Here is a 15,161-nt window from a genome sequence, read left to right on the forward strand (position 1 = left end):
GGTCAGCCTTGAATTTTCTGTGACTTAATAGACAACTTATTCTACTTCCAGAGGCCATTACTGCTTATTCTATAAGATGAGAGGATTATACCAATCATTTCTGTATTTTTTCCCACTTTTGAACTCCTATCACCTTCCTTTACCTGTTAAAATATTCTTATGGGCTTAAAAATACACATATTTTTAGGTGAGACCTTGTCAGTTCCTTCCCAGGTACCTCTCCTGGCCTTTCAGGGCCCCTTGGATGAGCACTTAAAAATAGACATATTTTTAGGTGAGACCTTGTTATTTCCTTGCCAGGTGCCTTTCTTGGCCTTTCAGGGCCCCTCGGATGAGCCCCTTCTCTTCATAAGTGTCCTAAGAAGAGCCTGCACCTCCTTCCTCCAAGGCAGTGATTCTCAACCAAGGGAAATTCTATTGTAGCTCCCTCCCCCATCTTTCCCCACTCCCAGGAACATTTGTCAGGGTCTGGAGAAATTTTTGATTATCACAACTGGAATGCTACCAAACATCTAGTGGGTAGGGATGCTGGTTAGCAGCCAGGGGTGCTGCTGAACATCCTACAATGCACAGGACAAACCCCACAGCAAGGAATTATCCAGTCGTAAATGCCAAGGTGGAAAAACCACCTTAGGTGGTTCCCTAAATGAACCAGACTGGTTTTTCTAGAGACCTTCGTGGCAGTCCAGTCTGGCAGAGAAAAACCCAGGCCCTCCTCAGTCTGGTCATCTCTCTTCCACCCTGAGGTCTCCTACCCAGCGGTTCCAGTAATAGACCAGCATTCAGCAGGTCTAGTGAAAAGACGATATGAAACTACAGTGTGGTTGGTCCCTGGAAAAGCAGCAAGTGGGTATGATAACACTGAAGGGATTCCTGGTCTGTAGGTAGCTGCTCCTGCACATAGAGGAGTCAAGGAGTCTACACAGTTTTATTCTGTTTGATTACAAACAGGGAGGGGCAGTCTCTAGCAGAATTCAGAGGAGCCAACTTTCCTTAAGGTGATAACAAAAGCAAAGTATAAGTCAAACCAGGCATATGACTTTTTTTTTTTTTTTTTTTTTTTTGAGACAGAGTCTTGCTCTGTCGCCCAGGCTGGAGTGCAGTGGCCGGATCTCAGCTCACTGCAAGCTCCGCCTCCCGGGTTCCCGCCATTCTCCTGCCTCAGCCTCCCAAGTAGCTGGGACTACAGGCGCCCACCACCTCGCCCGGCTAGTTTTTTTTGTAGTTTTAGTAGAGACGGGGTTTCACTGTGTTCGCCAGGATGGTCTCGATCTCCTGATCTCGTGATCCACCCGTCTCGGCCTCCCAAAGTGCTGGGATTACAGGCTTGAGCCACCGCGCCCGGCTTTTTTTTTTTTTTTTTTGAAGCAGGGTCCCACTCTGTCACCCAGGCTGGAGTGCAGTGACACAATCTTGGCTCACTATAACCTCTTCTGCCTCCCAGGCTCAAGTGATCCTCCAGCCTTAGACTCCCGAATAGCTGAGACTATAGGCACATACCACCACGCCTGGATGATGTTATTTTTATTTATTTTTATTTTTTGTTGAGATGGAGTTTTGCCGTATTGCCCAGGGTGGTCTCAAATTCCTGGGCTCAAGCGATCTGCCCATCTCAGCCTCCCAAAGTGCTGGGATTACAAGCCTGAACGACTACTCCTGGCCCAGGCATGTGACTTTTAAAAGGTTTAGAAATCAGTGGGTTATATTTTTGCCTTTTTCCATTCTGTTTAAAAATCAGTTTCTTAGGGGTTGTCATTTGTGTGCATGCATCTTTTGACAAAAACCTCATGATGCTGTAATGTTAACCATTATTTTTTGTTTTTGAAGTAGGCTGTTGTCCCAGATATATGCTGCTGTTATTGAGGCTGTTGTGGCTGGCATTGCATGTTATGCTAAAACTTCCAGTCTAACAAAGGTAATTTAAATACCATGTTTCTCTTCCAGTAGTTATTATTTTAATGTAAAACATTCTATCCATGTGTTTCTTCTTTGGACACCTTGTAGTACTCACTTTTGTGCGTGCTTGGGCCTCTTTGACACCAGGCAGAGCGAAGCCTTGAGAGCACTGAGCTTCTGCTGCCTGTGACTGTGCTGCTGTTGTCTTGTAGATGACAACTAATCGGTGCTTCTTTGTAGACATCTGGTTGTGTTAAGGAAAAATCATTCTGTAGCACATTGTTTTGTTGAATAGCTTAAACAAAAGGCTTTTAAAAACTAAAAAACAAAAAAACAAAAAACTATAGATTATTCTACTGTGAATTCTAATAAAGTTCGGTAAGTTTGATTTCCTATAACTCAGTGTTTAATAAAAACAGCTAAAGATTAGAAAATCTGACTTGCTTTTCCTAGACAAGCACATGTGTTCCCGTTCTCTGACCATTATCTTCCTTGCTGTTTTGCGGTTAACCTGCCCTGAGTTGGATTCCTATATCTGACCCAGTAAGGAGATGAGAAGAGTCAGCTTGATGCCTCCCAAATGCCAATAGGACCTTTTCTGAAGGAAGCCATTTGACATTGGAAAGGTTGTGTATGATGTAGATATCAGAGAGACTGTAGCTGTAGTCACCAGCTCCTTGCCATCTCCCCTCCTCACTGAACTTGTATCCCTAGTACTGACTCTGGATTTCTCCGCCCTTTAACCACTACATGCAGAAGGTTTATCCAAAGCAGTGGGGTGTCCTTCAATATCAGTTCTCACATCTTTGTTTTTTAACTGATCTTTTGTAACTCTTGCTATTTGGATATTCTTAGCATCTGGCTAAAACTCTGAGGGCAGAGGTTCCTTCCTCTTCCTGCTGGGGAAGAGGGGAGGAGAAAGCACTTTTACAGACCTCTCATTCCGCTGCTGTCATCACAGCTGGTCACTTCTCTGGATCCAGCACGTCAGGTTCCAGTGCACACCTGCCTGAATGCAGTTTTGTCCTGTGAACCTAGCCTGGAGAAAGCAGGCCCTTGTTTCCCTTAACATGATGCTTTCACTTTATTAATGCCTTCCAAGTAGTCACATAGATGGGAAGGGCACACTGGGGCATAGTGTGATCCTGGACAAGTGTTAGGAGGGCCCTTCCATCAGTGATATGTGTACTTTCTCCTGCTGTGAAAGCTAATTGTCCCTGTCTTGTTGTTATTTTACAGGCCAAGGAGGTAGCAGAGCAGACTCTGGGATCTGGGTTAGATTCCTTTGAGTTGATTCCGTTTAAGGCAGCCCTGCGGTAAGCAATGGCTGATATTTTTTATAAGGAATTTTTTTTCTTTGTTTTTGAAAGCTTCTTTTTTCCCTTATAACTCAGATTTCATCTCCGCTTTGAGAAATGTTTCAGTAAAATAATGGGATGTATGAAGGAGAGTCATTCATGATTCAGCCTTTACTTAGAAGCCAAAGAGCCAAAGATGCAGGAACTATTTGAGAAAGTCACACACATGTTCTGAGGTTAGAATGCAAGGCAGATTAACACCAGCATCACAAGAGACTTGACAAGCCTGGGTTCCAAGGCTAGAAAGGCAAAGCTGGGGACCTGAGTGGTGAGGTTTTTAGGGGCAGGGGGCCCTGGGCACAGGAAGATAGTCACTGCTTAGAAGAAACCTGCACTGGGCCTCATCTGTCTCTTGAATGACAGAAATCCTGAGCCCACCATGTCTTGGGGTCTGCATGGTCTGAGAATCTGGTGATTTTTCCATCACATCTCCCAGAATGTCATGGTGTATCTCTTTGTAGTCTTTATCCATAGCTAAATCTTCATGAACCCAGTCCACTTAACCCACTGTTTTATGTGAGGACCATTGTGTGTACTTTTATACAAAGGATACAAAAGACACCAATACTGGGAAATTTATTTAAGAATACTTCTAGGATATGTCCTGTGATGCCTCAGGTCTATGTCCCACATTTTCTTACATCTACAGTCCTAGGTAATAAGTTGGAGTATTTGAAAGATTAGTCAATTAATTGTTCTAACAAGAAGAATTCTATTTCTGCAGCCCCACGAGTGGAAGAAAGCCAGAACTCTGTGGTGCAGGGCTTTAGACTTGCTTCAGGTCTTCTCTCCCCTGGGTCTTCTGGATCTTGCTGTCCTGGCCATGAAAGGCAAACGATAAAGGAAGTCTGTTCCCTTAAGACCTTGTGCTGGCCTTTACTATCTGTTTCTGGCCAACCTGAATTTGAGAACGCTCCTTCAGTCTGCATCTGTGTGACCTTGGGCAAGATAGGGAACTGTCTGTTTCTGCTTCTTCAACTACCTACCTTGTAAAGCAATTGGGCACATAGACGTTAGCTGCTGTCACAGTGGGGTATTCTCTCTTACCATCAATATGGCTAGCATAGTCATTCTACTCCTCCTTTACTTGGGCCCTTGCCTAGGCCACTCAGCTTCCCCAGAGCAGGCCCCCTCTAAATCCCAAGGCCTCCTAGGCCTAGGTGTCTGCCCTAGTTGGAGAAAGGCACAAAGAGAAAACACCAGTCAATGGGAGAAGAGTCTCCCAGGCCAGTCTTCCACCTGGAGCCCCACCCCTTTCTCACCACAAAGATTACTTCACTGAGGGCGGGGCGCGATGGCTCATCACTTTGTAATCCCAGCACTTTGGGAGGCCAAGACAGGTGATCACTTGAGGTCAGGAGTTCGAGACCATCCTGACCAACATGGTAAAACCCCGCCTTCACTAAAAATGCAAAAATTAGCCAGGCGTGGTTTTACACACCTGTAGTCCTAGCTTCTGGGGAGGCTGAGGCAGGAGAATTGCTTGAACGCAGGAGGTGGAGGTTGCAGTGAGTTGAGATCACACCACTGCACTCCAGCCTGGGTGACAGAACGAGACTGTCTCAAAAAATATATATATATATTACTTCAGTGAGGACCCTCGAACTGCTTCAGATTAGCAGATCTCTTTCTCCCAAGAGGGGAAGGGATGGGAGCCATGAATGCCGACAAGAATTAGTGTGTAGCTATCTAGTATTTGTTAATGCAAGAAATTACACTTACACAAGTTAGAGTAAGCCAAAAGGGTTTTCTAGTTATTTCTCGGCTCTGAAGGCCTCACCCTGCCCCTGACTCCACAGCATTTGACTGTGAGTTGCAGAGACATGGCCTCTGCTTGTGCTTAGAGCAGGGATGGAGGGTCACTCTCAGTCTTCAGTGAGCAGCAGTCCTCTCATGTCATTTTCTCCTGTTGTTGTCCAAGAGTCAAGACAGTCCTTAGGACTTGCACAGAGGCAGGGCTGTGATTAGAGTTAGACACTGGCCCCATACCTGCTGGTGGTGTAGGACCCTGGGGAAAGTATCTAAAATAGGATAAATCTGGGTAAAGCAAGGATGACACACACCTCACTGTGTGGCCTTGAGAATCCCAAGCAGGTACCCTGCACAGATGTCTGGGGAGCAGGAGCAGACTGATTTTCCTTTTGTTTTGTTTCTGGTCCACAGCTCCAAGATGGCTTTTCATATACATGCTGTGAATAATCAGGGAAGGTGCGTATATGATTGTGGTATAACCTTATATGGAGCAAGTTTTAGGAAGATAAAGAGGGGGAAGGCTGCTGACATGAGTGGTTTTCTCATGCTTCCACACCTAGCAGTGACATCACTCCAGGGTTGGGCTTGGGCTGACTGCTGAGCTGAGACCCTGTACCCTGAGTTCTTCCCACTGCAGAGCTGAGGGGCAGAGGTGGGGATGGACATACTCACCTTAGTGGCCCACATACCAATTCTACAAACGTGCAACCCAGTGTTTTGAAAGGTCCTAAGAGCAATCCGAGTCTATGACTTGTCATTACCAAGTTGAAAAAAGCGAACACTGTGAATTTAAGTACACTTAAAAACTCTTTAACATAGTCTTCCATCTCTTTCCTCTTCTAGAATTGTACCGCTGGACAGTGAAGATAGCTTATCCTTTGTGAAGACGGTAAGCAGAGTTGTCATGGGTCAGCTGGCTGGGAATGGCCTGTAGAGGGACATCTGTAAGTTAGGAGGTGGGAGTGGGTGGGGGTCTTGGGCAGCCCACCCCACCTGAAGAAACTGATCTGTTCTCAGTCCTATCCGAGCCATAGCAGTGGTGAGCCTGTGCTTACTGAGGGTACCCAGGTAGCTGTGCCAGGCCCACCCACATCTATTCTCCCTTGCCTAGGCTTCCCCGGGGTCCAGAGTCTTAATTGAGGTGTTGGGAGGCACCTCTTTCTGGGTTATGAAGCCTTCCTATAGGTAGCTGAGATTGCTCTGACTTCGTGTCGAAATGTGAGTCCAGGACAAGCCTGCCTTGACTAACAGACTTAAGTTTTTCAGTGGCATCTTTGAGTTCCAAGACTTGCATTGATGTCCTTAATGGGAACCTAGAGTTGAAACTGGTCTTGACAGCATAGTTGAGACCCCGTGTCTAAAAAAAATTTTTTTTTAATTAGCCAGGTGTGGTGGCATGCATCTGTAGCCTGAGCTCCTCAGGAGGCTAAGGCAGGAGGATCACTTGAGTCCAGCAGTTTGAGACTGCAGTGAGCTGTGATTGCACCACTGCACTCGAGCCTGGGTGACAGAGTGAGATTTAGTCTCAGAAAACAAACAAAAACCGGGAACCTGGGAAAATTAACTACAGCCCTGTACCACAAAAGGACATCTTGGTCAACAGTGGACTGCAGATACAACAGTGGTCCCATAATATCATAACACTGTATTTTTACTCACCATTTCTATGTGTATATATGCCTAAATACACAAATATTACCATTGTGTTATAATTGCCTACAGTATTCAGTATAGTAACATGCTGTACAGCTTTGTAGCCTAGGAGCAGTAGACTACACCAGCTAGCCTAGGTGTATAGTAGGCTATACCATCTAGGTTTAAGTATACTCTATAATGTTCACACAGTGATGAAATCAGCTAATGACACATTTCTCAGAATGTATCCCTGTCATTAAGTGATACATGACTATAATTATTTAAATGACCAGTAATCAACAGGGACCTGTGTCTGCCATGAAGTAGAGTAGTCAGAGCAATGTTTTCCAACCTGTGTGCTGGGGGGATGGTTTGGAGATGCACTGAGCTAATGGTCCCTGGGGTGGGATGGCATGGCCTGGGGGAGCCAGAGTTTCTAGGCCAGTTGCTCTCAGCCACAGGCTGAGTCCTCCGTTTACCCCAGAACATCCTGATGTGAAGAAGGTTGGCAAATGGTGCATGAGAGGGTGGTACATATCCAGCCAAGATTCTGTTTGTGGTGTGTGTTATATCTTGAGTCTGTTCTGTGACCACTGCCTGAGCCTTAGTTCCAAAAAGCTTTGGTCCCAGGGAACTGGGTGGGCAGCTGTGGATAATTTGGTACAAGCACATCCCCATCACCATCACCTGTGGAAAAGTAACTCGGAAGTTCCTGTCAGTAGTGTTAACCCATCTACAGAGAATAGTACAACAAGGGTAATTTTTTTAAGGTTGCAATTTATGTTTTTATAATGTTCCTGGTCCCCATCTGTCAACATTTTGTGTGGATGTTCTTTTAGAACTATTTCAGACTTTTTTGTGATATTAGTAAAACATTGGGAAATACTTTCTGATATTTAGGTGATCATACTTTATCTCCTTGTTGACTTTAAAGTCTGACTTCTCTCCTGGGACTCTTGCACGGTGCTTTGGAAGATGCTTTGCATAGTAGCAGGTGATTAGGAATCCAGTAAAATCATAGTCTTGCATCAAGTATGCACAGCTAATGAGATAGGAAATAAGAAGCAGCAAGTCGATGCTTTCTGTCTACATTCTGTCCTCTTATCCAGAGGTGAAGTTCTATCTCCTCCCCAAAGCCTTCCCTGTTGATTTCTCCCTAGAAGTATTCCTATAATCCTTGCAGTTGCAGTTTGTACTACACAAATTAAGGAATAATTCTATCCTAATGTATCATACGATATCATAATGTGTCATATGATGACCTTTGTGTACGAATGCCCTTGTCTCTCCAGCTATACATTAAGATTTCCTGAAGATAGGCACGATACCATATTTTTTCTTTCCCTGTGCCACATGGTGGGAAGTACATAACAAGTGTCCAACAAACGCTACATGTTATCTTTTCAATATCCTCTTTTCCCTTCCTCAATATCAGTGACCAAATATGAACATGAAGGATCAGGAACCCACAGGATCTGTCCACCTGATTGGTCTGGGAACCAAAGACGTAGGATTGCCATTGTCACTTAAGAGGGACCATGTAGCTCAGGAGGGTTCTGTGTCTTCAGATGCTGGAAATCCTTTGAGACAGCTTTAGATAAACCTTCCAGTTGTCAAACCTGAAAAGAAAGTTAACTCAAATATAGAAGCCTACTTGTCTCTTTTATATATCCTATTATCATCATAATATGGAAAATTCAGGGCTTTGATTTTAACTGTGGTTTTTTTCCTTTCAACTTTGTGCCCTCTTTAAGTTTTTATTTGAAAATTCAGCAATCCATTCAAGAGGCTCAGGTCTTTTGTCTGTGTCCTAAGGGGTGGGACAGGGGTCCCACACTAGAACGATAATATGTGAAAGTGGACTTAGTCTCAGGAGATCTGCACCAGCACCCACCGCTCACCGCTATTCAGGGTAGGATGGGACAGGTCCTTGTGCTACTTATCCCATGTCCCTCATCAGATCTTCCTGGTCATCCAAGACTCTAGCTCTAGCTGACATCATTTTCTCTTTCTTCTGCTGGCTTCTTCCCAGAATTGTTCCATTTTCACTAGTTTTTACCTGATAAATTAGGGCTTTCTTACTGGACATTGGGAGCTCTCTGAGTTGTTCTAATTTGGTTTCCAGGCTAGTGAAGCCTCTGCTTTTATTTATCTTGGCCATAAAAGTTTGAATAGCTTTCTTGCTTTTTTTTTTTGAGACAGGGTCTTGCTCTGTTGCCCAGGCTGGAGTGCAGTGGCATGATCATAGATTACTGCAGCCTCAACCTCCTGGGCTCAAACAGTCCTCCTGCTTTAGCCTCCTGAATAACTGAGACCACAGGCAGATGCCACCATTCCTGGCTCTTTCTTTCTTTCTTTCTTTTTTGAGACAGAGTCTTGCTCTGTTTCCCAGGCTGGAGTTTAGTGACGCAATCTCAGCTCACTGCAACCTGCACCTCCCAGGTTCAAGCAATTCTCCTGCCTCAGCCTCCCAAGTAGCTGGGATTATAGGCACACACGCCACCATGCCTGGCTAATTTTTTTTTGTATTTTAGTAGAAATGGGGTTTCACCATGTTGCCCAGGCTGGTCTCAAACTCCTGGGCTCAAGTGATCCACCCGCCTCACCTCCCAAAGTGTTGGGATTACAGGCATGATTAATCATACCCAGCCTGATTTTTCTTTAGTAGAGTGGGGATCTCACTGTGTTGTCCAGGTTGATCTCAAACTCCTGGGTTCCTCGAACTCCCAAATTACTGGGATTACAGGCATGAGCCACTGTGCCTAGTCAGTATAAAGCAATTTGAGGGAATATATGGAAACAAAGATACTTTCCTTATAGCCCAAGTGTGTCTCTGATCAGGGAGCAATTTCAGGGAAGCCCGGGTGATCCTAAAGTCACCTTGCAGTTCAAAGATGTATTTAGGATAACTCCAGTTTTCCCTAGAAACTCTTCAGTACTCTTTTGCCATGTTCCTTTAGGCAGTATTTCGTGGTCTCGTTCTTATGGATTTCTCTCTGATGGTTTTGGGCTGGTAACTGATCGAACTGGTTTCTCATTTGATGCAGGCTTGTATGACCGTCTATGACATTCCTGACTTGCTGGGAGGAAATGGTTGCTTAGGATCTGTGGTTTTCTCTGAATCATTTTTGACTTCTCAAATCTTAGTTAAAGAAAATGGTAAGTATATGTGATCTTTAGAAAGCAAACCCTAAGCCTTTTTTTTTTTTTTTGGCAAAATAAGCTATAAACTAAGGCAAAAGACCAACAGTAAGCTGGTAAAAATATTAGAACTTACGATCACAGCACTGCACTCCAGCCTCAGCAACACAGCGAGACCCTGTCTCAAAAAAAAAAAAAAGAGGAACATTAATGATGAACAAAGGGTGTACATCCTAATTTATGAAGAACTCTTACAAATTAATAAGAAAAAATAAGCTACCCAATAGTAAAATGAGCAAAAAAAATGAACAGGCACTTCACAGACATGGAAAACAAAAAAGAGAGGAGGACTATGTATAAATGAAGATATGTAACCTCACTAGGAGTCAAGAAGAAGCAACTTGAAGGCTGGGCACAGTGGCTCATGCTTTAATCCCAGTACTTTGGGAGCCCAAGGTGGGCAAATCACTTGAGGTCAGGAGTTTGAGACCAGCCTGGCCAGCATGGTGAAACCCCATCTCTACTAAAAATACAAAGATTAGCCGGACATAGTGGTGGGTGCTGGTAATCCCAGCTACTTGGGAGGCCGAGGTAGGAGAATTGCTTGAACCTGAGAGGCGGAGGTTGCAGTGAGCTGAGATCGCACCACTGCACTCTAGCCTCAGTGACAGAGTGAGACTCTGTCTCAAAAAAAAAAATAGAAAAAACTGAAACAGTAATTAGGTATTATTTTTTTACCTGTTAAGTTGGCAAAATATTCTAAAGAATTACTATATTCTAAGGAATGAAAATATTCTAAAGAATGGTAGAATGAGCCTGATAATAATTCTCTTTGATCTTTAATATGTATACCTGTACTATCTTGATAAGAAAATGTAATGGTAAAATGGACTAATTCCCAAAAGTTTTGTTTCTTGGTTTTTGGTTTGTTTTTTCTTTTTGAGACAGGGTCTTGCTCTGTCACCCAGGCTAGAGTATGGTGGCATGATCTCGGCTCACTGCAACCTCCACCTCTTGGGCTCGGGTGATTCTCCCACCTCAGCCTCCCAAGTAGCAGGGACCACAGATGCTCCGCCACGCCTGGCTAATTTTTCATATTTTTTGTAGAGACGGGGTTTTGCCATGTTGCCTGCAATCCCAACACTTTGGGAGGCCGGGGTTGGCAGGTCACCTGAGGTCAGGAGTTTGAGACCAGCCTGGCTAACATGACAAAATCCCGTCTCTACTAAAAATACAAAAATTAGCCCGGCATGGTGGCACGCACCTGTAATCCCAGCTATTTGGGAGGCTGAGTCAGGAGAGTTGCTTGAACCTGCTAGGCAGAAGTTGCAGTAAGCCGAGATGGCGCCACTGCACTCCAGCCTGAGTGACAGAGCGAGACTCTGTCTCAAAAAAAAAAAAAAAGCCCTAACTCCTGAGAAGGGCATTTAGTGTCTGGGGCCTGTGAGGCAGGCTGAGGTGGTAGGGGAGTAACTGGCATGTGTGTGGTCTTCCTGCAGATGGCACTGTTACCACAGAAACCCGCTCCATAGTCCTGACTGCTGCTGTACCCAGATTCTGCTCCTGGCTGGTTAGTGTCATTCATCAGGTGGAAGTGGACCTATGTGTGGAGAAATCAGGGTGAACATTTGAGGAAGAGCCTCTTTGTTGGGCCCCTGGTGGGATGTCAGATCCTAAACTAGCTGTTGTTCAGGAATGGAATTTTTTATCCCAGCCCTTTCTTTTTATACAAATGAACCTAATTTCGTTAACTCTCATAATCTTAGAAAAGTTTCAAAAGAAAGGAACAAAGTCATGTGGGTCACCATTAAATTGTGAAAGGAAGAAATTAACAGCCTTATTTTACAGATGAGGAAACTGAGCTTATAAATTGAACGGCCCGGCCAAGGTCACACAGATCATGAGAAGTGAATCCCATGACTTGCTTCTCTGGTAGAGTGGTTGCTACAGAGTTTTTACTGTAACATCTCTCTACTTGTAGAAAAGTCCCATCTTCTGCAGTGGGAGGGACTTGGTCTGAAACTGGGGCCTTGGAACATAGGTGTGACAGTAATGAGTCTGCTAATGGGCTGAGTCCCTGCTTGAGAGTGCTCACATTCTGCTTCTACAGTTCCCACACAGACAGGGAAGACCGAGAGTTATCCTCTAATCTGAACGTGTTTCAATGAGAAGACATTCTCTGAAGATATTTTAATACATTCTCTTTGCTTCATCCCTAAAAACAGTTGTTTTTTTCTGAAGTGAAATGTAGGTGGAGACTAACACATCCCCTCTGCTTGTCATAAGCTCATTAGCTGGACCTCAGGTCCTAGTGAGAGAGCCCACCATGGCCTTGGGCTCTGAGCCCTGGTGACCAGCAGACATCTCAGGTGTGTCAGGGCCTGAGACCACTGGACATGGACATGGTGAAAGACTGCCCAGCCAGTGTCCTGGGAATATCTGAACACAGTGGGGAGACCTAGCAGGATTTTCCCTTGAAGTAGTGGACTGAAAATCTGCATTCCTTTTGGACACAGGTAGAAGATAATGAAGTAAAATTGTCTGAGAAAACCCAGCAAGCAGTGAGGGTAAGCAGCCTTCTTATTCTCAGTGTTAACATCATATCAAAAGATAATGTAAGCAATTCATAAAGGTATTAAAATACTTCTTCTCACTACTAATCTAAAGGATTTGCACTGTGTTGTCTTCACTTCCTATTTGCATTCCTCCCCTTCCCAGCAGAGCTTTCGAAATCACCATTTACGGGGGATACAATTAGAGGGATTCTTTATTCCATGAGGGCCTTTTGGTGTTTTTTTTTAAATCTCCCCGTAGTATTAAAAGCAGATCCCAGATTGGCCTAGACATGTAGAGCTGAGACATCAAGGCTTTAGGCCAAGGAGAAGCTGCCTCCGTTTTCACAAAGGAAATAAATCCACTGGAACATGAACCAGCATTGCAGGCTTTGATGCCTGGACTCAGAGAGAATCTTAATGTTCTTTTTCTCAGCACAAATCAAGGATGCCAGTAACCTGCCAAAGAGCCAGACAATGCCAAAGGCCATGGAATACATTGGGCATGTCTGAGCCTGACTCAGCTTTTGTAGATGGACGTATTTGGGCAGGACTTTTGATTCTGTGAATATTTATGCTATAAATCACCTGTTCTTTTTTGGGTTTTGTTTTTGTTGTTGTTTTTAAAGGGGGATGAGTCTTTCCTGGGCACTTTCCTAACAGGAGGAGAAGGAGCATATCTTTATTCCAGCAATCTACAGTCCTGGCCTGAGGAAGGTAAGGAGCTATGACTTTAATGTTCTTGGCCATGTCTGGGTCCCTCATTTGCAGATGGTAGCATGGGAGTTGTGATTAATAATACGTCTTCTATTTGAACATAATTGTGGTACAGAAATGTTTTCCTACAGCTTTTCTCTCTTGACCCACCCACTTTGTAGATGAGGAAATTTATGCTAGGAAGGGCTGATCACAGAACTGTACCTGTTCCTTTTGTTGCTGCCTGAGGTTAGTTAGCTCTCCGAATGGGCTAGGGCAGCAGCATTTCCAGAAATAGAATTTGTGGACCTAAACAGAATCTGGATTCATTTATCTTACTGTGTAACAAATTACCACAAATTTAGTAGCTTAAAACAACACCCTCTTATTATCTCACAGTTCTCCAGGTCACAGTCTCCAGCAGGCTTGGCTGGACCCAGATCTCTTGAGGTCAAAATCAAGGCATCAGGCAGACTAGACTCTTATCTAGAGCCTCTGGGGAAGAATCTTCTCCCAATCTCAGCCAGGATGTTGGTTCCTTTCGCTTGTAATACTGAGGTCCCCGTTTTGTTGCTGATTGTCAAACAGGGATCCTCTCAGCTCCTCCTCCCAGAAGTCCTTGCCCTTGTAAACCCCTCCATCTCAGCTATAAAGAACCTTCTTGTATTGAATCTCTCTCACACTTGGAGTCTCTCTAATTCTTCTTTGCTATCAGCATCTTAAGTTTTTGCCTATCCCAGTCCACCCTCTGGCCCCCATAATTCATGTCCCTCGTTACCTCCTACTGAGGGTCTCATCCCATTGTGGCTACAGGTCAAAGTCCTAAATCTCATGGGCTTAAATATCCGAAATCTCATGATCAAGATCATCTAAGTCCCATGTAAATGAGGCTTGGGAGAGTAATCTTTCTACAGCTCCTGACCATAGTTCCTCTCCGTGTCTGTGGACCTACAAAACTAAAGAGACAAGTCATCTGCCCGCAGCCCTCCCAACATACAAGGTGGGACTGGCATAGACTTCAGGTTCACAAAGAGGAAAAACAGAAGGTAAAAAGGAGTCACCAGCCCAAGGCAGCTTTGAAGTCCAGCTGGGCAGACTTCAGTTCCTTGATTAGGTTTCAAGGCCTGGGAATAATTCTGGCTCTCAGCTCTGCTTCAGGGCTCTTGGTTCTACCCTGTTTGCTCTTGGTTTGCTCTGGGCTCATGGCTCCACCCTTTGGGCTTGTGGCTACACTGCTGTCATCCTTCCTTTTTCAGTGAAAGGTAGCACCTTGTTTGTAGCTGAGTAGTTTTATCAGCCTGCCTCTTGCCAGTAGAATTTTGAGGGTCCAACAGTCTCCTTCAATTTTATACTTTCTCTGTCCCTTTCAATCCAAACTGGCAGTGTTTCTGCTCGTATAAAATCCTCAAAAACCTTGTTGGTCTTGCATGGATTTTACAGGGATTTACTGCAAGTTCCTCTTTGGCTTCCTCAGAATAGCATTTTTTTATGAGTCCTATTCTTTCCCTGTTGAATATAGCCTTTATGTGAAGGAGGAGTTCTGACTTACTCTACAAATTCCTCAACCTCTACTAAGCAAATCCCTTTTCTGGATGATTTTGTTGTTCTTGTTGAAAATATTCTATCCGGTGGCAAATTCCTCTCCCTGTTCTCAGACCACTGCTTCAGCTTCTGCCCCTTCATTCACACAGAAGACAAAGCACAAGGAGTTCTGGTTTTCTGTCCACATACTGCTGGAGTGGTAATGGCGTTTGTTATCACATCTGTCCCTGCATTTCTGCCTCTCCAGATCCTGGTGCAGAGAACCCGGGAGTTAGGAACATTTGCTGAAGGCAGGGAGTATGTGGTAATACTACCAGCCTTGAGGCAAGATTGCGTAGTGTTTTAAAAGCAGATTGTAGGCACAACACAGAGGTGGTTTGTGCTCTGTCATCCTTGAGCCAATTATAATATTTAGCAGGGATATTTGCCAAAATTAGTTTGCACCTTCTTAGCAAAGGGCCTTGTTAGAAAAATAGTCTTGCATTGTACTGAGTTATCCAACAAGATTCAGTGTATCCTAAGGTCTCTGTGCAAGAATAAAGGCACAGCCAGGGATTTCTGGAGCCTTATTAGTCGTAGTCTTTTGAAA

At 44.4% G+C, this 15,161-nt stretch overlaps 1 protein-coding gene across 5 annotated transcripts in view; it reads left to right on the plus strand.

The window, feature by feature from the left end:
* The window catches only part of DNAAF9 (dynein axonemal assembly factor 9), a 164,671-nt gene that overhangs the window by 78,460 nt on the left and 71,050 nt on the right, over nucleotides 1-15,161 (plus strand). For 3 of the 5 annotated variants that reach the window (XM_077948981.1, XM_077948979.1, NM_001194506.3), the window contains 8 exon segments: nucleotides 1,828-1,915; nucleotides 3,136-3,212; nucleotides 5,418-5,462; nucleotides 5,850-5,895; nucleotides 9,689-9,800; nucleotides 11,282-11,352; nucleotides 12,299-12,349; nucleotides 12,964-13,051. In XM_077948981.1, coding sequence (XP_077805107.1) covers nucleotides 1,828-1,915; nucleotides 3,136-3,212; nucleotides 5,418-5,462; nucleotides 5,850-5,895; nucleotides 9,689-9,800; nucleotides 11,282-11,352; nucleotides 12,299-12,349; nucleotides 12,964-13,051 — 578 coding nt within the window. 5 annotated transcript variants of the gene reach the window in all.

This window comes from Macaca mulatta, chromosome 10, assembly GCF_049350105.2.
Source record: "Macaca mulatta isolate MMU2019108-1 chromosome 10, T2T-MMU8v2.0, whole genome shotgun sequence".
NCBI classification, from domain to species: domain Eukaryota; kingdom Metazoa; phylum Chordata; class Mammalia; order Primates; family Cercopithecidae; genus Macaca; species Macaca mulatta.